Source organism: Humulus lupulus, chromosome 1 (genome assembly GCF_963169125.1).
Source record: "Humulus lupulus chromosome 1, drHumLupu1.1, whole genome shotgun sequence".
NCBI classification, from domain to species: Eukaryota; Viridiplantae; Streptophyta; class Magnoliopsida; order Rosales; family Cannabaceae; genus Humulus; species Humulus lupulus.
In genome coordinates, this window is record NC_084793.1 from 70,788,591 (window position 1) to 70,813,409 (window position 24,819).

Consider the following 24,819-nt stretch of genomic DNA (forward strand, 5'->3'; position numbering starts at 1 on the left):
CCGAGTACCGAAGTCTTGCAAATGCCACAGCTGAGCTTGTTTGGATTCAATCCTTGCTTTCTGAAGTTGGTTTCTCCTAGTTACCGATCCCTAAAATTTGGTGTGACAATCAATCCACTGTGCTTATGTATGCCAATCCAGTCTCACACTCTCGGACAAAGCACATTGAGCTCAATCTCTACTTTGTCAGGGAACGCATCTTCAACAACCAGCTCTATGTCAAGCATACTCCAGCTCAAGACCAAATTGCTGATATACTTACCAAAGCTTTATCTACACCTAGATTTGTATTGTTGAGAGACAAACTGAGTCTGGTTTCTCTATCCTAGCTCAGTTTGCGAGGAGGGGGGGGGGGTGTTAGTTAAAGTTGTTAGGCGATTATGGTTAGTTAGATATTCTGTTTGTACAGTTGTAGATTAGTTACTAGTTCTCTGTTAACTAATTATTCTAACTCTCTTGAGCTTGTATATATAGAGTACTGTGCTCAGATTGATTAATTAATGATAAACACATTCAGCTCAATATTTGTCTTCATTCTTATTCCGAACAATATTTATATAAAGGAAAATTAGTTCAAATTGTAATTCGTATCATTCACTTCCATTACTCCTGCGTCTCCTTCACATTTAATCTATACATATACATATATAAACAATAATTATTAATTACCACCTTTTAAATTAATCTATATATTAATGATATACATAAAATTAGTGTACATACATATATAATGTACATATTTGTGCATCAGACCCAATAATAAGTTATATATTAACACAAATTAATACTAAGAGCTTCAAGATTATATTCCTTCTCGTGACAAAAAAACTTGAATTAAGTATTCAAATAAAATGTAGCAAGCCCCACTTCCCATTTGCAAATATAAACAGAGTAATGAGCAAAACCATGACAATTATTTTCACTCTTGAACTTGATGTGTGGATTCTTTCAAAACATTTGAAATATAGACTAATGACTATAACAAAATAATAAGCATTTTAGAATGATTCTTATTAGTATAGAGTATACTTAGATATATATTTTTTTTCAAATAAAAAAAAGAATCACCCATTTAATCTCAAACTTCGAGAATGATGAACATCAACTCTTCTATGGGCACCCGGAGCCATTGAAAACATTAATTCAAAGACATGTACCTAGATGCATTAGTCTCAAAACCAAATTTCCTATTTGACTTTCAATAGAACAAATTTAGATCAAAGATTAACATTGTCATTGCCACATAATAGTAGATGCGTGTCTCCAGTGTTAAACATAACCTTTCTTAAAAAGAAAAAGAAATGACACATCAAATAATATAAACATATCATTGCCACATAAATTAGCAATAACTCCAGCTTAAACATGACCAAGAATGCATCACACTGGCAAATATAGGCCTGCAAAAGGGAGATTACACATATAAGAAATTATCATGTTCATTAGTATTAAACAAACAAAAAAAAAAGTCTAGCAAAAAAATACAAGAATTATAAGAGTAACTAGAACATAATTATGCCTTTAAGACATTCTTTTATAAGAAATATCACCCTGCTACAAAATTATACCATCAAAAAGTGTCAATGTTTAGGAAAATCCTAAGGTGGTTGTTACACAAGAACTGAGTCATATCAAAGTTTAACAATTATCAATGAGTGATTAAAAATAGTAAAATACTTAATGATTAGCGAATTGAAACTTACAGCTGTGGAATTTATATGTATATTTATATATATTATCATATCCACCACTTTGGATACCGTTCAAGGAGCACATAAATGTTTTTGTAATAGTAAGAGCAATAATAAAATGACAAGAAATGAGACAATATATATAAAAGAGAAGAATTATTTGGGATTTCTAAATACCAATTAATTTAGTTGGTTTAATCAAAAATATCTTTTTGCTTTGGGTTTTGAAAATGGGAATGAACTAAAAATGTTTGATAGCCAAAGACAGAGAACAATCTACATATATATAATTACTAACTTGAAGGCTTACACCATCGCACTACAACAGGAGCAACCATATACAACCTGTTGCGCCACTGCCTGTTGCTGCCATCCCCAAGCCTTATGTCGCCATCTAGAAGAAAGAAATAGAGGGAGATTGAGAGGGCATGGAGAATTAGAGAGAGAGAATAGGGAGAGAAAGAGGTTTCTAAATAATGAAAGAGAAAAGTTGGGAGAATTAGAGGGGAAAAATGGTAACCAAAACCTAATCGATAGTGATCAGTAGTTGCTTGCGACGGCAGCATTGCTATGGTCGACGGCGTTTCGCGACCTCGAGAGTTGTAGAAGCATAGAGTTGTGCGAGGTTGGGAAATGGAAGATGATGGGTATTGAGTGAGAGAAAGATTAATAAAAGGGTATAATGAGTAGATTTAATAAAATATTAGATATACAAGTAAGAGTATTAGAAGTATTAGAAAGTAGCTAGAGATTAAAGTTCCTCTAGAACTGGGTAATCCATTTAATTTCTACGCAATAACGCCCCAACTCAGCCCAGTAACTCAAACAAGGCCCATTTATTAATTAAGAAAAGCCCAGCCCATAAGATAGTTGGCTACTCAGTTCTACGTTGAAACAGTTGGATTAGAGGCATAGCGGCAGACCAAATTGCAAGACCGAAGAACTTTGGATCGTTTTGCGCTATTCTACAGTATGATCTTTCCCCTGTATCTATGGATTGGCTCGTTCAAACGGATAAACCTTACTCTTTTCTTTCTCTAGAGCGTTTCACTCTGCTTCCACTTCCGTATCAATGATGGTGGGCAGAAGAAAGCCTTTGGTACTCGCTTCAACCAAAACTCTACTCAATTCTCTCCTCACTTCGTCGCAACTCCACGATGGAGACCCTGTCCATGCCACTATTGACCCTTCCTGTACTAGTTTGAAGTTACCGGCTGGAATTCTCCGTTTTCCTTACTCCACTACCGACGTTATCGACTCAAAATTGGCTTCCCTCGACGACTCTACTTTGATCGGCGTTTCCACTTCTGTACTCAAAAAACTCTCTGTGACTTCAGGCTCTGCGGTAAATAAAAATAAACTTGTTTGGATTCGGAGAAAATTATGGTTTCGATAATTTTATAAAGCTCCGTGATTTATTTTTTTCTTTTCTATTTTTGGTGTAATATACAAGGTGCTTGTAAAGAACGTTGAGAATGGGAAGCAAAGAATTGCCCAGACCGTTGTTCTTGATCCTCCTGACAAACACAGAGAATCATTTGATGGTGAATTAGATTCTTCTCAATTTTTCCGGGAAATGCTCATTTTTCCCTCTTGTACTTTCCCGGAAACTGACCCTATGTTTTTGGACCCTGAAGTTGCCTATATATCTCCTATGTTAGCATTCAACCTTGACTTGCATATATTGTGCTTGAAGTCTCTTGTTCAAGCAGGAGAAGAGACTATAGCCTCTTACTTCAAAGAAAAAGTAGATGATAAGGTTTGTAAGAAAGGTATTGAAAAGTCCATAATTGGTCTACAATTGGAACCAATTCGTTTCATGCCAAGATATGCTTCTCATTTGAGGGTTTCTTTTGTGAGAATACCCGAATGCGGTATTCTTGAGTCACTTAAAGGTAGTTCATCTGTTGAAGCTGAAGAGCGTCAAGAGATAATTGATTTAGCGTTACAAAAATACTTTGAAGTAGATAGATATTTAGTAAAAGGTGATATTTTTAGTGTCCGTATAAATTGGAATTGCAAGTCAGCCATCTGTGTTCCATGTAGACGAAGATTTCAGTCTAAAACTGATGATATTATCTATTTCAAGGTAAGTATGTCATCAGTGTATCACTGTGCCTAACACTATGTTGTTTGTTTTTCTAGTTGGGTTAGATTATTACTTTTCTGTGCAGGTTGTGGCTATGGAACCCTCTGATGAACAGATTTTGCTAGTTAATCGCACTCAGACTGCTCTTGTTCTCGGAGGGAATGCTCCTTCTGCTATTCCTCCAGATTTGTTGGTTGCTCGATCCAAAGGTTTTGCACCTTTGCAAGAAGAAACTGTGAAACTTTTGGCTTCTGTACTTACACCAGCTATTTGTCCATCCACACTTTCTTCGAAATTCAGAGTTTCTGTTCTATTGCATGGCTTGGCAGGTATGCTTTTTGAATTTAGCTGTTGTATGCTTTGAAGGTTGGTTTCTTGGTTAGGGAAGCTTACTAATAGATTTAGTCCGTCCAAAATCATCCACCAAAAGGATTGTGTTGATCTCTTAAATGTTTAGTTGGGTTTGCTCAGTAATAGAAAGGGGAAGTTGTTGCGGAACTCCGCTTTGTTGATTATATCTTGGAGTGATTGGGGTGTGAAAGAAATCAAGAATTATTTAAGATATGACATCTTCACGGGCGGCAATCTGGGGAAAAGTTTGATTTTGGGCGGCAATCTAGATAAAAATTGATTCAAGAATTTCGCTTTTTGTTAAGAATATAGGTTTACTTATTGGTTTCCAACAATAAAAAGTTTTCATCCAAAGATACTGTTAGAGAAAAGTAAGATTGTGGTATAATACTTTGTTTCAGGGTGTGGGAAGAGGACTGTTGTTCGGTATGTTGCTAGCAGATTGGGTCTGCATGTAGTTGAATACAGCTGTCATAATCTAATGGCGGCATCTGAGAGAAAGACATCAGCTACACTAGCTCAAGCTTTTAACACAGCTCAAAGGTAAAGCAACTTGTGTAACAAGAGAAAATGAAATGTGAGAGATACTTTATTACAGTTTTCAGCAAACCATTGATGTGCTACTTCGTAATAACTTATGTGTTATTTTAAAGAATCTCTTGATTTAAATTCATTGAAGCAGTACTTGTTTTTCACCCCTTCAGATGTTTACCGATCCAAACAAGAATTATGTATATACATATATATGTTATTCATTACGCAACACTTGCAAATTATTGTATTTTATTCTGTTGCTCCTATTTAGTCCTCACCCTATCTATTAATCTTGGACAGATACTCACCCACAATACTTCTTCTTCGAAATTTTGATGTTTTCCGAAATCTGGCCTCTCAGGATGGTTCACCAAATGATCATGTTGGTATCATTTCAGAAGTTGCTTCAGTTATCAGAGAATTCACCCAGCCAATTTCTGAAGATGGAGAGATTGATTCTGAAGGAAAACTAAATGGTGATTTTGTAAGATGCAATTATCTTACTTTGATACATTTTTTTAGTTGTACTTATACATATATACTAAATACAATCACGTGCAATGCACTTTTGTTTAGATTTATTTATAGAATTTATTAATTATTTTTTTAAAATGTATCATTATCATATAAATTTAAAATAAATAAATAATATTATATATAAAAGAATGACATAAATATTAATTGAAAAAATAAACCAAAATATTGTTTATGATTTTTTAAAATATATATAATATGATAATGATAATTTTTTTAATAAAAATTAAGATTATGTATTATATATTATTATTATAATGATATTTTATAATATTTAAATTTATATTAATATAAGTATTAAATATCTAGTCTTGTATTGAATATTATTATAATAATAATATTTTATAATATTTGAATTTATATTTATAAAATTAGTAAAAAGATAGGATTATATATTATTATCATAATAATATTTTATAACATTTAAATTTCTATTAATGTAATTATTAAATATCTAGTCTTGTATTATATATAATTATAATAATATTTTATAACATTTGAATTTTATATTAATATAATTATTATATATGTAGTTTTATAGTAAATATTATTTTAATAACAATATATTATAATATTTGAATTATATTAATATAATTAATAAATATCTATTTTTAATTAGTTTTAAAAGTATATTCTATTTAATTTTTAGAATATTCGGTTAAAATTAACATAACAAACTGTTAAAATCAAGAATTTTTATTACTTACACAATTTTTATATAGAAGAGATATATATTCATGTAATTTATACTGTATACATAGACATTCTCTTTTATTATTCTGCATTACTTAAAGAACAAAAAATTATATAACTTCTAAATTGAAAATTGTAGAAGACTAATGTTATGGTGATTAGTCAACTAGAGCATGTCAAGGATGTTGATAATTGTGACATGTTGATGCAGAACTCAAGCACTAGTGGAACGAGACAGATGCATCAGGTGTTTTTAATTGTAGCTGCTGATGGATCTGAAGGTCTACCACCAATTATTAGGCGATGCTTCAGCCATGAAATAAGCATGGGCCCTTTGACTGAAGAACAAAGAGTTACACTGTTGTCACAATCACTGCAAAGTGTAACTAAACTTATTCCTGATGTATGTGTGTTCTTCTCTCTCTGTCTCTGCAACTGAGAACTTGTTTAAATTTTAACATGTATGATTTGATACCTAATAACTAGGAGAATTAATCAGTGAATGTGTATGATTTGATACATATCAACTAGGAGAGTTATTCAGTGATTTTCATTTCTTCATAGCATTTACCAACCTTGTCATGGATGAACCCATGCAAGTGAGTAGTGAATAGAGAAGCTTGAAATCAAAGCTTTTATTAATTGCTCTTGTTATCCATCTATATATAAACATGGATAGCGTTGTAATCTAAATTCATTTGTATACACTGTATCCTCAAAGTTATCATCTTGTATCACTTTTCCTGAAAGGTTTATGTGGAAACCCATAAATACATTTGTTCTTCTTTGCTATTTATTGTTGAGGTCCATTTAAGACCTCATACTTAGTGTTAGGAGTACTTTAAATGGTAGTTATATTTCTTTTGATTATAACTGCTGACATTGATGGATCAAGTTGGTTTTTGCAGATAAACACGGAGGATTTTGTGAAGGACATAGTTGGGCAAACATCTGGTTTCATGCCCAGAGATATGCATGCTTTAATTGCTGATGCTGGTGCTAGCTTGTTTTCCAAAGTCAATACTCCTATTGACCCAGATGAGTCCAAGAAATTAAATCGGTCTTTAATGTTTCAAGCAGACCCGGACAGTGAGTCTTGTGAAAGTGCAACTCAAGTTCTGGGGAAAGAGAACTTGATGAAAGCACTGGAGCGATCGAAGAAAAGGAATGCATCGGCATTGGGTACTCCAAAGGTAAGTGATTCTGTGATGTGATGATGTTTCGTTTCTTATTAATATTAGATGGTTTTTTTTTTTCCAGCTGTAGTCTTTATTCATTACACTTTGTAACACTTAGATCCTAAAAGTTGATTTTGTATCAGTTAGGTCTCTTATATTTTCCAATCATATCATTTAGGTCCCTAAATACTATTTTTATTTCTTTTTTCTTTTAAAATACATAAAAAAGAATAGTGAATCAATCATAAAAAAATTGGACCTTTTAATTTATGACAATATCATGACATTAAAAAATATATATTTTCATGACATTTTTAGAAATATTTAATAGTTTTATAAATTAAATTAATTTTTCATAAAAAAGAAATTTTACCTAAAGTTTTTTAATATTAATAACTGAACTATTCCGAGATTATTGATAATTATCACATTTATTTTTATTTTGTAAATTTTTTTTATAATGCAACTTATAACTAAGCATATATATATATATATGCACATAAATAACTTTATATACACTATTCACTTATAAGTTGCATTATTTAAAAAAAATGTATAAAATAAGTAAGCATAAACATAATAAAAATTAATATTATCTAGATAATATAGTTATTAGTATTAATTAAAAAACAAGTTATGTAAGAATATTCTTTTTAATGAAATATTAATTTAATTCATAAAAATATTAAATATTTTTAAAAATGTCATGAAAATATTTTTTATTTCAATGTCATGTTTGTTATTGTCATAAATTAAGTCTCCAACTTTTTTAAGATTGATTTACCATTTATTTTCTAAATTTTATATGTATTTTAAAAGAAATAAAAATAACATTTAAGGACTTAAATGATACAATTTGAAAATGTTGGGGACCTAAATGATACAAAATTAACTTTTGGGACCTAAGTGTTACAAAGTCTAAAAAAAAAATCCCATATTAGATGGCCAATACAATTTGCTGTGATGCTGATCAGATTCTGTTCATTTTGCTAAGAAGAAAAACTAGTAACAGTAAAGTTATTTGCTGAATGCAATAAAGACTTACCGTCATATTTTACTGTAGGTCCCTAACGTGAAATGGGAAGATGTTGGTGGGCTTGAGGATGTCAAGAAGTCAATTCTGGATACAGTTCAGGTAGAGTCTTTATTTTGTCAAAACTGCATCTTTATATGACATTCCCGTGGACCTTCTATTTTACATGCCTTTGGAATTATGTTCAAGTTTAATTTGTCAAAATGAATTTGTGGTTAATTGACATAATCAGGGAATGAATGATAGTTTTAGTAAAAGTAAATGAAAAAGGTGTTACTTCCTTGGGTATTCATGTGTTAAAGACATCAATAGCAATTAAGTAATTTAGCTTGCCTAACTTTAACCACGATTAAGGAAATTATAATTTTCATGTTATATTGGTGTGTCTTGTAGATCAATGTTCTGTTTTTGCTTATATCTTTGCATTTTAATTGAATATCCAATAAAACTACCAGAATCTTGTATTGTTAGAGGCTAAGTCTCATAAATATCCCATACTTATTGTTATTATTCACATTTGTAGTTGCCTCTTTTGCACAAAGATTTGTTTTCATCTGGTTTACGCAAGCGCTCCGGTGTTCTTCTATATGGACCTCCTGGAACGGGAAAAGTAAGTTTTGCTGTCTCAAGTCTTAAACTAAGCTAAAGAAATCTTAAGTAGCAGGTTTTTCTTGTTTTTAACTTTTTTATATTATCTTTTTTTTTTTATTTCAGACTTTATTGGCAAAAGCTGTTGCAACTGAGTGCTCTCTGAACTTTCTCAGTGTAAAAGGACCTGAACTAATCAATATGTACATAGGAGAATCTGAGAAAAATGTTCGAGACATTTTTCAAAAGGTTAAAAAGTTTTTTTTTCCGTAATTTATAGTCACTGCCCCTTTTATAGGTGAAAATATGATTGAAAAATAGCAGTTTCGTCCCTTTTTATTTTGATGGAAAATGTAATGTACTTACTACATAGTTTATAGAATATTTATCTCAAACTGAGAATTTTTATGACAATTATGTATCCTTTGCAGGCTCGATCAGCACGCCCATGTGTTATCTTTTTTGATGAGCTTGATTCTCTTGCTCCAGCACGGGGTGCTTCAGGGGATTCTGGGGGTGTTATGGACAGAGTTGTTTCTCAGGCAAGATTATTTGTAGCATTATCTTGGCATGTTATTTTCATTCATTCAGCTTCTTAAAGTGGCAATTTCTTTTCATTAGATGCTTGCAGAGATTGATGGCCTAAACGATTCAACTCAGGTTATTCTTTTGTCTAATTACTTAGTTTCTTTAATATTCCAATGTTATTTTATTTTTAAAATTGTTTTCCTTTGATATTAAAGACACTTTACCCCTTATATCTCTTTTATTCTTTTAGGATCTTTTCATAATAGGAGCAAGTAACAGACCAGATCTAATTGACCCAGCACTTCTACGGCCTGGCAGATTTGATAAGCTACTATACATTGGAGTAAATTCTGAAGCATCTTATCGAGAGAGGTCAATTTCTTATCAGTTTCCTACTAGCCTCTCCCTCTTTACTTTTACTGATGCGCTCACCTTTTTCTTTGTATCTTTATTTTGCTACTTCTAGGGTTCTCAAAGCACTGACCCGAAAGTTTAAATTACACCAAGACATATCGTTATACACAATAGCAAATAAGTGCCCCCAAAACTTCACTGGTGCCGACATGTATGCATTATGTGCAGATGCTTGGTTTAATGCAGCAAAGCGCAAGGTGACTGTAGTCATCTCTATACTCGGTGCATTAATATGAAGCTATTATGAACAGCAAGTGCACTGGCAACTGAATAGCTTGTCCTTGGACATGTTTGCTTTTTCTTATAGGTTTTGAGTTCAGATTCAGATTCTTCCATGGATAATCAAGCTGATTCTGTTGTCGTTGAACATGAAGATTTTATGGAGGTATGTCGCAGTTCTATATACTAGAGTTCCAAGAAAGGAGAGAGTATTGAGTGAACTTTTGCAACAACTCTAATAAATTAAAGTATGCTTCGGCAGAAAATATGCTGGAACATTTCTGACTTTAGGTTGTTATGATAATGGAGTTTTTCATGTAGATATTGTGGTTTTAACGTATAAAAAATCCATATATATGTATATTATTTTAATTCCTCCTAATCATATTGATGGATAGCCAATTTTATGGAAGACAATATTATCATTGTTTGATTATTATGGATTTATCTGCTGGTTTATTCCTCTTTGCAAGATTTTGTCATTTGCATTACTTATTGTATGAAACAAATGTCATTTTGAAGCTTTCTGAAACTGAGCATGTCTCCATGCCTTGCTCTGATGTATCAGGTATTGAGAGATCTTTCTCCTTCTCTCTCCATGGCAGAACTTAAGAAGTACGAGTTGCTTCGAGATCAGTTCGAAGGGCGGCCCTCAAAGTAAGTTCTTGGGAAGGCATTTTCTAATCTTTTTATGTTTATATTGTGGGGTTCCGCAATTTGGCCATCAACGTCAAGCTGCAAGAAGGTGGATTGTGTCTTATTCCCTTCTTTTGATACAGGGAATTGTTTATGTATGTTATCGTGTAATAAAAACATAATTTATCAATTGGAGCAGATATAATGTGTTCGTTGACATTGCACCAGTTTGATTTATAAGTAAAGTATAGGTGCACAATCAGACTGACTTTGTAAGTTAGAAGAACTCTAGAAGACTAGGCATTTTAATAGTGAACTTTGACTTAATTTCTTGCTCAAATTTTAGTATTTGAAGCATAGACACGATAGAGATAATATGATGACATTTGAGAGTAAAATATGACTTATAATTGAGAAACAATTCAGATGACAGTAAGAATTTTCTCATTTGAGCAATGTGAAGAGATGTTTTGTAGGGGCATAAGTGACAAGTATATTCTATTTCTTTCGATCTTCTGAAAGGAGTATATCCCAATAGCCGCACAAGATTTTGCCGATAACTATAAGGATAAATGGACCATTCTTGTTTCTTCAAGTGGGGATCGACCTTTGGGTCCCACTAACTGGGATTTCTAGAAGTGTTGAGTAGGCACATTATTAGTATTAGCATTACTATGTGTTTGTTCTCGTTCTTTACCATTCAGGCATGTCTTTACTGCTAATGTGCTTTCATAACTTGCGTACATGCATAAAAGGCAAAAGATTACTCCATTTATTTTAGAGTAATGATACCCAAATATTACATCAAGTGATGTGACACAACTTTTTTAAAATAATGGGTCTCAATTTTAATAAATATGATTAGTTAGACTAATCTATTACGTTACTTGTGTAATATGTGTAATGTTTAGGTGCATATTTTTAGAGTATATATCATTATTTTTTATTTTTTTTCCAAAGTTTTAAAACATAATCATTCTCAAAATAATCACTCATTATAGGAAAGTTCTACAATGCACACCCTATACCCTCCCATTTTTTGTATTAGGGTGGTTTTCGTCGCAATTTTTTTTTTATCATCATGTATATTGTAGTTATATAAAACATCTTGCAATTTTTAAGAAATTCTGAATAATTTACAGTGTCGAAAATAGAGTTCAAATAGCTTGTTATACTCGTGACTTTTTTTTTGTATGCGCGTGGAAAGTAGTATGTTTGAACTCTATTTTCGGCATTGTAATTTTTTTGAAATTTCTTAAAAATTTACAAGATGCTCTAAGTAACTACAATGTATACAATTATAAAAAAAAAATTGCATAAAAAATCATCCAAGTACTGAAAATATAACGGGATTGCACCGGTACACACAAAAGTAGGGGCCAGATAAGCAGCGTTACCTTTATACTATTTTAGATTTAAAGAAAATGGTTTGAAGTTGAAACATTCATTTTAAACCATTTTAAGACCCTGTTTGGTTGGAGGAATGGAATGAAAATGAATATATTTTAATTTCTTTTCTTTGTTTGGTCAGAAACTAAAGTGTTAGAATGACAAAAATATTTTCTATAATTTTTAAGAATTAAATAATATGATAATTTTTATTTAAAAAAAACTGTTAAACCAAGAATTCTTTAGATAAACACTTTTTATATATAGAGATATAATGCACTCTAGCTTTAAAATTAATTATATTTTTTCTAATTTATTTTTAGAAAAAATACTTATGAATTTCAATATGATAAGATATTAGAAAAATTTAAATTAAAACTATGAATTAAAAAAGTTTATTTGATCAAATTTTATTTAGTTTTAAAAAAATAAAGCCAACAAAAAGTTATACATAAATGTATTTTACTTAATTAATGGCTAAAACAATCAAAATAAGTAATTTCTCATAAAAAAAATTAAACAGCAAAATAAGAAAATATGTATATTTATGTCTTATTTCACTATTACATATATGTTTAGATAAACAAAATACATTAAATGACAATAAATAATTAATAAAAGAAAGAAAAGAATAAATTTAAGCACATAAATATTTTTTGGTTATAATTTTGAAAACATAATTGATAAAGTAATTTAAGTATTTTAATATGAAATTTTAAAATATGAGATAAGAAATTATTATGGCTCATTTATTAATTTTTTTATTTTTTTCAACTTATTTACCTTATTTAGATAAATTTATTACTTTTTATTTTTTTAAATTTATTTACTTATATTTAGATGACTTTAAATCTAATGGTGTTAGAAAACAATAATTTTTTTTTAAATCTAACGAAAAATAACAATTTCATTAAACACACATTTATAATAAATATAAATATACTAGGTAAAAGCAACATATCATTTACGTTTTCTTAGTTTAATTTGAAAATTTTATTATTTTATTTTTATTATGTTTTTTAATCGTCATATAAATTTTAAATAAATATACAATGTCATATATAATAAAAGATGATTAAAACATTGAAATTTGACTTTTGGAAAGTTATGACTAAAATAATGAAATCAGACTTCTCGATCGAAAGTTATGGCTAAAAATACTGAGACACCTTTTCAGGAAACAAAAATTAAAATCCTTAGTTTTTGTTTTCATGTTCAACATACAAGACTCTTCACTTGAACTCATTTACATATTGTTGTCATCACCATCAAACCTACTCTTGTCTCCACATGAACTCATTTACACATTGTTATGATCACCATCAAACCTACTCTTGTCAAACTTATTACTACTATCATCATATTAAAATCATGTTATAGATATTGTAACTCACAATACCCTACACCATCATTCTATCAATATCAAAATCTTAAAAAATAATAAACTCATAGCAATTACCTTTGTATAGTCGAGCACCTCACAACTAATCATTATCTTCTCAAACACTTACATCGTAGCATAAATGATCATATGCCTATTTAGTATATACTTATCATAACCATTAAACTTATTTTTAGGCCAAAGAAACTTATTTTTCATCTTTTTTTAGCAATATTCATCGTTTGTTATTGTTAGGCCTTTATGAATGCCAATAGAGAATAGGTTTCGGCTTTTAGGCTCCAGAATATGTTTTTAAAAAAGAAGTATTCATAAAATTGGGTAACTTTCTGGGTTAATCTGGGGTAGTTCTAATGTCAAATAGGTTTAGAAAATACCTGTTTGGGGCATAAAAATTGTAACGTCTCTAGGTTTAATACCAAGTAGCTTAAGGGTTATGATTCCTTAGGTAGTTTTGCACAAAACTGCTTTTCAGAGGAAAGTAGTGGTCTGACGATCCTGACACACGGATCCCTAAATATCAAGGGACTGTTGAGAAACCGAGGCGCGTAGCCTAGGATATCGCGTGGCATCACGCGATGGGGTTGGGGCTATATTTAGCTCATATAACAAAAATAACCCATTTCGTCCATACCCTCGTGACATAGTTATAGATCATCTTAGGTCGCCTACTAACTAGGCCGCTTTGTCGTCAGACGATCTGATGGCTCCCCCAAAGAAGAAATCTGCGAGCTCATCTACCCAACGCAAAGACAAAGGGAAGTAGGTCGTCCCTGACTCCTTTGTTCTGCACTTCAGTCCGGTAGTGGAGAAAGAAATTCCTGCGACCCCAACGCGTTCTTTGAGGCCGAGCACATCATCTCAAAAATCACGACTCAAGGGAAGGTGAATAAGATTATGTTGAGCCATAACATAAAGATCGAAGTTGGCGTTATCCTCACCCGACCTGGGTTCGAAGGGGAAAGGAGCTGTGCCCCTTTCCAAGATGACTTCGCGGCCTGGAGTGAAGAGCGTTTGAAGGCTGGTGCCTTCCTTCCCTTGGACCAGTACTTCGTAGATTTCCTGAACTACGTAAAACTGGCTCCTTTCCAGCTCCCCCCAAACTCCTATAGGCTTATGGCGAGGCTAAAGTATTTATTTATGAAGCACGAGTGGGAGGTCCGCACCCCGACATACATATTATATTTCTTTTGCCTCAAAGCTAGCCCTGATCAGAGAGGATGAGGTGACAGGTTTTATTACCTCATGTGGTTTCCAAATTCTGCCCCCGTCATTGAGCTTCCTAGTCATCCAAATGAATACAAAGATCTATTCTTTATGTCGGACGACTTCAGGAATTGCGAACACCGACACTTCAACCGACCTCGTAAGTCTCCTATCTTTGCAAATTCAGCTCGTGAATTTTTGTTCCTTTAAAATATTTCTTTTTGTACATGTATTAATTGAGTTGATTTCTCGTGCAGCCATATTTGCGAGGGCGGCAAAATCTGTATACGAGAAATTATCTGGCCTTCCCCCTGGTGAAAAGGATTATCGCCAGGTTGTGAACGATGCCACCATGTTGGCATGTAAGCTGATTGGTGAAGGTCAGACACTAGCCCTGAGGACTCGAGTTCCCCTTCTGGTGATCCCCGAGCTTCCCTCCTCATAAAAGGATGTGCCAATTGCTGAGGACACCGACGAGGAAGAGGCCGAGGTGCCTCTTGTACAGAAAAGACGGGCTCCCAAAGTTGACCATGGACCCGACTCAAACTCAGGGGCAGCAGCCGACCCCTCCGGCCAAGGTAACCCATACCTCTTTAGGGAGTTAGATAGGGTTGTTGCCAATTTTAGGTTAATTCGTTATAACCCGAACCAACTTGTTAGACGTCACCCTACCAACTCGGATCTAAATGTAACCCTTCTCCAATGCGTAGATCGCCTAGTGGTACGCTATGTCTATAGCTACCCTAGAGGTACTGTTGTAGTGGATAATACCCTAAGCTTTAGATCCGCCATTTTTGAAGAGTATGGGACTAACCGTAGGACCTGGCCTTCTTTAGTCCATGGTGCATTTGCCCCTGGGTTCAGACAATACGTAGATGAATCTAGCCCCCGAGGAAGGACCTGACCCCCCTAGGATCCAAGACATATTAACTTTAGATTCCCCTTCTGTTCCATTAACTCCAGGGCCGGAGGTCGTGCCTACCCCGGTCAAAACACCCGAGTTGGCGATTATATATTCCTCCCCCAATTCGGAGGGTAGGATCTTTGTTTCCTCCTCTTTCTTTATATATGTTTTTAAAGCATCATTTATCTGAACTAACTCCCTTTGTTATTTTTAGGCGAAGAGCTGGAATCGACCAAAACTCCTGACCTACGGACTGCCTTTCAGGCTAAGAAAACCGGCATGGGCCCCATCGTGAAGAGGCCCAGAGTGGCAAAGAAGGCCACCCCTGCAACGGGGAATACTTCAAAATCCCCTGCTAAGTAAGGACACTAGCTCAGCTCGGGAGCCAACTCCGGTGGCTAATTTTGTTACTGAGCAACTTCCTCCTCCCCCCTCTCGACATATGCCTTCGCCTCCCCAAGTTATTCAAGCTGAGGCCCCCATCGTTCGAATACCAATGGAAACATAGGACCTGGAAAAGATCCCCGAGGCCTTTCGGGGTATAGTATATGAGACATTGACTCATATGGTGGGCCACGCGTACAAAGCCGGTACGAGGGACCTGAGGGCTATAGAAGAGCGCAGCCCGTAGGATGTTCTTGAATCTACCATAGGGATGAACCTCACAGTGAGTCCTTCCATAACTGATTTTTTTTTTTTTTTTTTGTTTAATATGTTTTTCCTTCTTTTTTCTTTTATATATCTCTGAGCTTGTCTTGTTATTCTGTAGTCTGTCCTGGCCCAATACCGGAGCATAGCTCGTGCCAAGGCCAGAAATGAAGAAGTTCGAGCTGAGTTGGCTACTGCCAAGGCCGCTTTGAAGACTGCTCAAGAAAATGAGCAGGCTACAAAGGCTACTCGTACCTCTTCCCAAGAAAATGAGCAGGCCGCAAAGACCGCATTATCTACCTCCCAAATTTAGACAGCAGAAGTGAACCATCGTGCTGAACAACTTCAGGTCGAGATTGGTGAGCTCAAAGAGAAACTACTCGAGGTCGAAGTTAAAGCCAAGGAGGAAAAGGCGGCGTCATCATTGACCATGGAGGAGATGCTATACCATTGCTGAGCTTTCAACCAGGATGGGAACTTCTCCTTTATGGAACACGGGTTGTGGGCCGTACCCTGCTAAATTCAAGGCTCGGCTCTTGCAAGAGCCCTCAGAGACTGGTGAGGCATCTGGAGCGGCGGAGGGAGACGGCGAGGAGGTTGCTTCTGCGGGGCGAGCTGACGAGATCCAATGATACGATTTTCTTTGTAATTGTCTGTCTTTTGATATTAAACAATTGCCTTCGGGCTTAATTCGAGATTTTTTCTCCTCGATGTGACAATATATTTATTTGTCTTATTTTAATATATATCTAACTTTTGATCCATTCGTCTTTCCTTTATTAACTTCTCATGCTTATGAATCCTTAGACTCTTGTACATTTGAGATTTTAGGAATCGACTTTTAGATCGAGATAGATCTTATCGAACTTGGTTATATCCAAGTTTTTATTTGCTTATTTGTATTATACCTGTTAAGAATCAAACCTCAAACCTGGTTATATCCAAGGTTTTTAATGATTTAAACTTAGTTCGTGCTAGGTTTATTGAAAACTCGAGCTTTAAAAAGCCGTTGAATAATCAATTTTTCCAAGCTTCTAAGTATTTTGATCTTATCCGAGCAGGCTTAATTTTGATCTTATTCGGTTATGTCCCCCCCAAGTAACTAGAATGTATAAACTTTCTTGGTTGCTTTTACAAATACGAGAACATGAGCTTGCAATAACAACACTAAGATATAGTTATTTAACAATCCATCTATTATTTAATAAAAATGACTTTTATAAATAAGCCTTACATTGATGGTGGTACTATTGATAATACTTTTTCAAATGCAGAGCATTCTAGGTTTGTGGGACTACTTCCCCATTCAGTCCAGCTATCTTGAAAGTTCCTTCACGCAAAATTTCTACGACCTGGGTATGACCCCTCCCAGTTTGGACCCAAAATACCGTCCTTGGGGTCTTTATTTTCCAAAAAGTCCCTTTGGAGAACTAGGTCGCCCAATCCAAGTCTGCGCCCCTTAACTTTAGATTTAAAATAGCAAGTGATTTTTTGTTGATAATGGGCGAGCTGTCACTGCGACTCCTCTCATTTTTCTTCAATCAGATCGAGAGATGCGTTAAGTAGTCCATTATTTTGTTCTTGATTAAATGTCCTTTTCCTGTGAGTAGCTACCATGGGTTCGATTGGAAGTATGACCTTGCTTCCAAAAGTTAAAGAAAAAGGAGTATGCCCCGTCGAGGTCCTGTGAGAAGTTCGGTAGGCCCAAAGTACTTGCGGGAGCTGTTCGGGCCATAACCCTTTGGCTTCGTCTAACCTATTCTTCAGGCTTGCCTTAAGGGTTTTGTTTACAGCCTTGACCTGCCCGTTGGCTTGCGGATATGCTATTGACGAGAAACTCTTCGTGATGCCATATTTTTCACAGAAGTCAGTGAAGAGATTGCTGTCAAATTGTGTCCCGTTGTCTGACATGATCTTTTTAGGAAGCCCAAACCGACATATAATATTCTTTACCAGTCCAGGACTCTTTTTGAAGCGATGGTTGCCAGAGGCTCGACTTCTACCCACTTCGTGAAGTAGTCGATCGCCACCATCGCGTAACGAACTCCCCCCTTTACCATAGGTAGGGAGCCTATTAGGTTGATTCCCCATACCGCAAATGGCCATGGGGATGAAATCATCTTTAGCTCGACCGGAGCAGCTCGGGAAACCATGGCGAAACGCTGGCATTTGTTGCACTTCTAAACATACGAGATTGAGTCTTTCGTTAAAGTGGGCCAAAAATAGCCCTGCCTCAGTATCTTCAGTGCCAGGTTTTTCCCCCTAGCATGATCTCCACAAATGCCTTCGTGTATTTCTTATAAAATGGTTTTGGCTTCCTCGGGTAGAGCACATCGTAGGAGAGGCAACGAATGACCACGCCAATATAAGGTTCCATCTACTATTACATACCGTGGAGCTTGGTAAAGTATTTTTCTCGCGTCTTTTCTATCGTCAGGTAACTTTCCAGTTGCGAGGTATTCCATTATGGGAGTAATCCAGGTCAGCCTTATGTCGATCATTCCGACCTCTATCACTTCTCCTGTCACGCTCGGGCTCTCCAAGAACTCCACTAGCACCACATTCAATGTCTCAGCCTCTTTTGTGGTACCAAGTCGTGCCAAAGCATCAGTATTAGAATTATGCTCGCGGGGTATCTGTTCAACAGAGTTGTACTCAAATTCTGACAGTTCTCCCTTTACCTTAGCTAGGTAGGCCGCCATCTTGGTACCTCGGGCTTGATACTCTCCCAACACTTGATTGACCATGAGTTGGGAATCGCTATAGCATTGGATGGCTTTCGCCCTGAGTTTTCTTGCTACCCTCAGTCCTGCTAGTAAGGCCTCATATTCGACTTCGTTGTTGGATGCCTCAAATCTGAACCTCAAAGTTGTATGAAATCGATGCCCTTCTGGTGAGATTAAGATGATCCCAACTCCTGATCCGTTCTTGTTTGACGATCCGTCAATGAAGATATTCCATAATTCCTGCACCAGCTCCCTCAATAGCTCCTCTTGAAAATCGGTGCATTCAACCATAAAATCAGCAAGGGCCTGACTTTTAATTAAGGTCTTTGGCACGTACAATATCTCGAACTGGCTAAGTTCGATGGCCCATTTTAAAAGATGTCTCGGCATTTCAGGTTTTTGCAAAACCTGCCTTAAATGTTGGTCAGTCAAGACGTTGATTGGATGAGACTGGAAGTATGGCCGGAGCTTTCTGGAAGCCAATATCAGACAGAATGCCAACTTCTCTATCACTGGATATTGTGACTCGGCTCCGAGAAGTCTTTTGCTTACATAATAAACTGGTTTCTGAGCACGGTCTTCTTCTCGAACTAACACGGCGCTGACTGCATTCTCTGTCACAGCCAAATAAAGGAACATAGATTCTCCAAACATAGGTGTAGATAATATGGGGGGCTCGACCAGATGCTTTTTTAGGTCGTGGAATGCCTGTTCGCATTCCTTGGTCCACTCAAATTTTTTATTTCCTCTGAGCAAGTTGTAGAATGGCAGACACTTGTTAGTGGATTTTGAAATGAAATGATTCAAAGGCGCCACCCTTCCAGTTATACTTTGAACTTCTTTACGCAACTTGGGTGAGGACATTTCTAACAACGATATGATTTTCTCAGGATTCGCCTTGATCCCCCTCGCGTTGACTATGAACCCTAGGAATTTTCCAAATGCCACTCCGAAAGTGCATTTCTGGGGATTCAGCTTCATGTCATACCTCCTTAATATTCCAAAACACTCTTCTAGATCAGACACATGGTTGTTGGCAATTTTTTATTTGACAAGGATTTCATCGACATACACTTCCATACTTTTCCGGATCTGACTAGTGAACATCTTATTAACAAAGCGTTGATATGTAGCCCCGACATTCTTCAGCCCGAAAGGCATAACTTTATAACAGTATATGTTATGTTCGGTCATGAAGCTAGTATGTTCCTGGTCCGCAAGATTCATCGCGATCTGGTTATATCCAGAATACGTGTCCATGAAGGACATGAGCTCATGACCTGCCGTGGCATCTACCAATTGATCAATCCTTGGCAGTGGGAAACAATCCTTGAGACAAGCTTTATTTAGACCAGGGAAGTCGATATAGGTCCTCCACTTCCCATTTGGCTTCAGGACCAGCACGGGGTTGGCGACCCAGATCTGATATTTTGCCTCTCGGATAAACCCGCATTTTAATAATCAAGCTACTTCTTCCTCAAGGGCTTCGGCTTGGATCGTTCCCAAACGTCTTCGTTTTTGAGATTTTGCAGGCACATTCGTGTCCAAATTTAAGGTGTGCATGATTACATTTGGACTTATTCCCACCATATCTTCATGTGACCAAGCGAAAAAGTCCAGGTTTTCTTGTAAGAAATCAACCAGTTCCTTCTTTCTTTTATCATCAAGATTCTTCCCAATCTTTACGACTCTTGAAGCATCTTTGGGGTTGATGTTTACTTCCTCGAGCTCTTCTATGGCTTGGAGTTCTGATCTATCTTCGCCTACCCATGGGTCCATGTTATCGCGTTGGACGACGTCACTATCCTCTTTTTGCTGAGGTTTTTTCGTCCCGCGAGTAAATTCTACTTCCTGGGACTCCTCACCTCCGTCATTTATGATCATCGCTTGCTGCTCAGGTTGTGATTTTCCCTTCATAGAAATGCTATAGCATTCCCTGGCGGTGAGCTGATCACCTTTGACGGTGCATATTCCCGCAGCTGAGGGGAATTTCATTGCTAGGTGGCGGATAAAGGTTATGGCTTCCAACGCCGTCAGCGCAGGTCAGCCCAAAATCGCATTGTACGCAGCAAGACAATCGATCACCACGAACTCAAGTAGCTTGGAAACAGTTCGCGAGTCTCCTCCCAATGTCACCACTAATCCGATTATCCCGATGGTTGCCGGCCCTTCACCAGAAAACCCGTACAGAGTCATTGAGGTTGCCTTCAAATTAGTTACAGATAACCCCATTTTTTCCAGGGTGGACCTGAAAAGTAGATTCACAGAACTTCCGTTATCCACTAGTGATCTTCGGACCCTCCAGTTGGCGAGCTGAACGGTTATGACCAACAGATCGTTATGTGGGAACTGGACGTGGCTAGCATCCTCTTTTGTGAAAATGATTGGTTGCTTTTCCAATCACTGCTGTTTCAATAACCGTTGTTCTGGGACAAACTCCACCCCGCTATGGGACTTTAGTTCGTTAATGTACCTCTTCTGGGCCCCGCTGCTTGTGCCTGCCAAATGTGGTCCTCCTGAAATTGTGGTTATATCTCCCCCTACTATCGGGGGAGGGTCGACCTGATTTTCTTGAGCTCCAGGTTGGTTGTTCAGAGCTTCTGGAACAGGCAGCAAGGTCTGACCAACGGGCTGACTTGGATTCACCCAATTTCGAGCGTATTGGGCCAAAGGTCCCGCCCTAATGAGGGTTTTAATCTCATCCTTCAGCTGCTGGCAATCATCAGTGTTATGACTGATGTCATTGTAAAATCGGCAGAACTTTGGAAAATCTCTCTTTGCCCTTTGGTTCTTTAACGGTTCTGGCTTCTTCCATGGAAGACGATTAGAATTAGCCAGGAAGATGTTCTCCTTAGTATCCGTTAGGTCAGTATAAGTAGCGTAAACAAGTTTGAACTTCTCCACAGACTTCTTTTTCTTCATCCCATTCTGGTCGTCCTCACCATTTCCCTTCCTTTTGTTATTCCCTCTTGGTTATTCTGGGTAACGATTTGAGTCATAGCTGCAACGTCTGTTACAGCTCCAACGGGCTGAACAACGGTCTGGCTGATTCCTGCAATACAAGCTCGCGCCTCCTTTAGGTTAATCCATTCTTGAGCTCGGGCCAAGAATTCATCCACATTCTTAACTCATTTTCTTTGGAGTTACTACCACAGGTCGCCCCCGACAAGGATTCCTGTCCTCATTGCCATTAGCTTAGAGTTGTCATCAGCATCCCTAGCTCGTGCAGCGACATTGGAAAATCTACTTAGATATGCTTTCAACATCTCGCCAGGTTGTTGCTTTACGTTGGCCAATGAATCAGTATCAACCCAAGCTGCCCGTGAAGCTCGGAATGCTTTTTTTGAAATCAGAAGAAAACTTCTTCCATGAGCTTATAGAATGCCTCTTGTATTGCTCAAACCATTGCCTGTCTGGCCCGACCAGAGTTGCAGGGAATAAAATACACCTTAGATCGAGCCCGAAATTGTGAGCCATCATCATGGTGTTAAACATTCCGAGGTGATCTAACGGATCTCCATCTCCATCTAATTTTGACAGGTGTGGCATTCTAAAGCCTACCAGATATGTGGCCGCCGCAATATTTGGAGCGAAAGGCTCGAGCTCCTCATCTGAGTCGCAATCGTCTTTTTCTTTTCCATATAAAAGCCTCTTCATTTGCTCTTCCATTAAGGCTAGTCTTTCGAGGGTTTGGTCCCTAGTCCCTAGGTCAACAGCCCCCATACTATCGTATGCGTTTGATGGGTTATTGTCCCTCCAAGATCAAGCTTGGTTTTGTGGGGCATTCCCGTTATCGCATACTATGGACGGACCTCATTCTTGTTGAGTATAGCTAATATCTTCATTCCGAGTTGGATTCCTTCTTTGCGAATTCAGACGATCGCGCAAATTGGGTTGCGGATTGTACCGAGGGCTCTGTGCTGAACTCAACTGATTACTTAGGTCGCCCTTAGACCTACCACTACGATGACTTTCAATCCAGTAACTCCCATTTGCAAAGCTTACAGCTCACGATTGGGGCCGAGGATCTGGATTTTCGACACGTGTTCGTGGGACGTAAGTATTGGCAGATGGGGAGGATTTCTCCTATTGTCTCCATAAGCTGGAATGTCCCATTGAGGACGAGGTGGTGTCGGATGTCTTATAGGTGACAGGGGATGCACTATTGGTGAGGCTATCCTCATTCCATCAGGGCAGACTAAATTAGCCCACCTATGTTTTACTCCAATGTCTCTAGTTCTCTGTGCTTGGTGATCCGATCGCGATGTAGGAGGGTTTGTTGGAGAATTTTGTCTTCATGAGCCTGTCCTAACCACCCCTCATGAATTTTCATGGGCATTCCTGGGCGCCGGTGAAGAAGGCATCGAACTTGGGGTTGCAGTCCTAACCGACCGACTGATATGTTGACAACCCCTACGATGATCACTGGGCCGAGCATTCGGTGATCTTGCCACGTAGGTACAGAACTTGGAGTTGCAGTCCTAACCGACCGACTGACATGTTGACGACCCATACGATGATCGCTGGGTCGAGCATTATGGCGATCTTGCCCCATAGGTACAGAACTTGGAGTTGCAGTTCTGACTGATCAACTTGGTTTGGATCGGTTATTCCTGTGGGACTTATGAGACCCACTCTGCCTCTTTCCGAAATTAATGTCAGTTGCCAGAGGGGGAAACTGAGCCAAAACCTCCTCAATCTGCCTGTTTGCCTTAGCGAGATGGCTCCTCAATTGCATGTTTTCCAACTCGATGGTAGTTAGGTAGTCTGGATTTGGATTCGGTGGAAATGACGCCGAACTCCCAGTGTCGCCTTGTCCCACCAGTTGTTTTCTTGGATGTTGCTAGATCTCAAGGCCATCTTCATTCGAAACAGCGGTATGATGGGCCTCATGCCCACCAGGCTGTTCTATCTCGTTATCATGCATTGAGTGAGTGAGCACCATGATGAGAATCGATTGGGATTTTGATGAAGCACTAATTTGCTCTCAATGAAAGCACCAAACTGTTGACGCGGTTTTTCGCCAATAGTGTATTAAGAAATAATAAGGAAGATTAGTGCTTAATGGTAAAGCATAATGGAAAATAATCATAATTCACTCAAGAACACAAAACTTTTACGTGGTTCAGTGGTTAAAATCTACCTAGTCCACGAGTCAATATTATTGCTATTTCTCTCTCAATTTTGGCAGAGTTTCGATATTTCATAATCATCCTCTCTTTTCCTGTCCAATATTCCCAACATTTATAGGGGAATTCCATGGACAGGTTTGGGTAACCACGTGAGTCAATCACGCATTTACATAATGTCTGCATTCAATATAAATAATTCCCATTTATATTGGGATATGATTTGATCACAAAGTAAATATGTCCTATTATCTTGGATAATAAATATGAAAACTTGATCATGAATAAGCGTATAAGCAAATCTTGAATCTTTGGGGATCCTTTAGTATGCAGTATGCGTTATATCTGAATCACCCGAGCTGCGTATCTTCCATGGGCTTGTATTCTGACAGATATCCGACCCCGAGCTAATGCTTTGATGACTTATCCCATTCATAGTTCGTGGTAAAGTCAGGACGCCTAACACTAGGTCTGATCATTACGAACCTCGAGCCATCCATATAGATAATAATCAGATATTCTACTTGATTACTTTTCCACGTATTTATCTGCCAGCTTTATCCAATCTGAGTGAATGAACTCATGCTAAGATTAGGGTACAACAGTGTTCTTGTGTCATTTTTGGTGTTTTAGAGATGAAGGTAGAAATTAATGAATTTAGGTATGAAATTTTCCAAAGAAAATAATGAAAAGTGAAAAGGCTCTTATTTGTTTATTGTGTGCTGAAATATTAGGTTTGCTGGAGCAAAAGAAGTTTTTCCGGAGCATTTTCAATAGGAATCAAAGAAGAAAAGTCAACATATAAGGGAAAGACAAGTGGCATTTCATTAATTGATTTGTCAAAAGGATGGTGAGGTGACAACAATTCAAAATATAAGCTGCATTTTAGAAGGAAGATTCTAGAGAAAAAGGGGAGGCTCATGTGGAGTG

General features: G+C 36.8%; 1 protein-coding gene and 1 long non-coding RNA gene across 2 annotated transcripts; one reads left to right on the top strand and one right to left on the bottom strand.

The window, feature by feature from the left end:
- Positions 1 to 1,211: 1,211 nt before the first annotated feature.
- LOC133794255 (uncharacterized) lies at positions 1,212 to 2,389 on the bottom strand. The gene is made up of 3 exons (XR_009875152.1): positions 2,218 to 2,389; positions 1,990 to 2,085; positions 1,212 to 1,400 (listed from the first exon to the last, which is right to left on the bottom strand). It is a non-coding gene; the product is annotated as an uncharacterized LOC133794255 (long non-coding RNA).
- Positions 2,390 to 2,603: 214 nt separating this feature from the next.
- On the top strand, positions 2,604 to 10,815 carry LOC133794247 (peroxisomal ATPase PEX6). Its single transcript, XM_062231455.1, has 16 exons — positions 2,604 to 3,036; positions 3,145 to 3,780; positions 3,866 to 4,109; positions 4,533 to 4,674; positions 4,966 to 5,149; positions 6,104 to 6,295; positions 6,801 to 7,085; positions 8,134 to 8,205; positions 8,627 to 8,713; positions 8,818 to 8,940; positions 9,123 to 9,233; positions 9,313 to 9,351; positions 9,470 to 9,591; positions 9,686 to 9,830; positions 9,941 to 10,018; positions 10,421 to 10,815. Exons 1-16 carry the CDS (start codon positions 2,764 to 2,766, stop codon positions 10,511 to 10,513), a joined length of 2,826 nt encoding a protein of 941 aa, XP_062087439.1. The 5' UTR covers positions 2,604 to 2,763; the 3' UTR covers positions 10,514 to 10,815.
- The last annotated feature ends 14,004 nt before the right edge of the window (positions 10,816 to 24,819 follow it).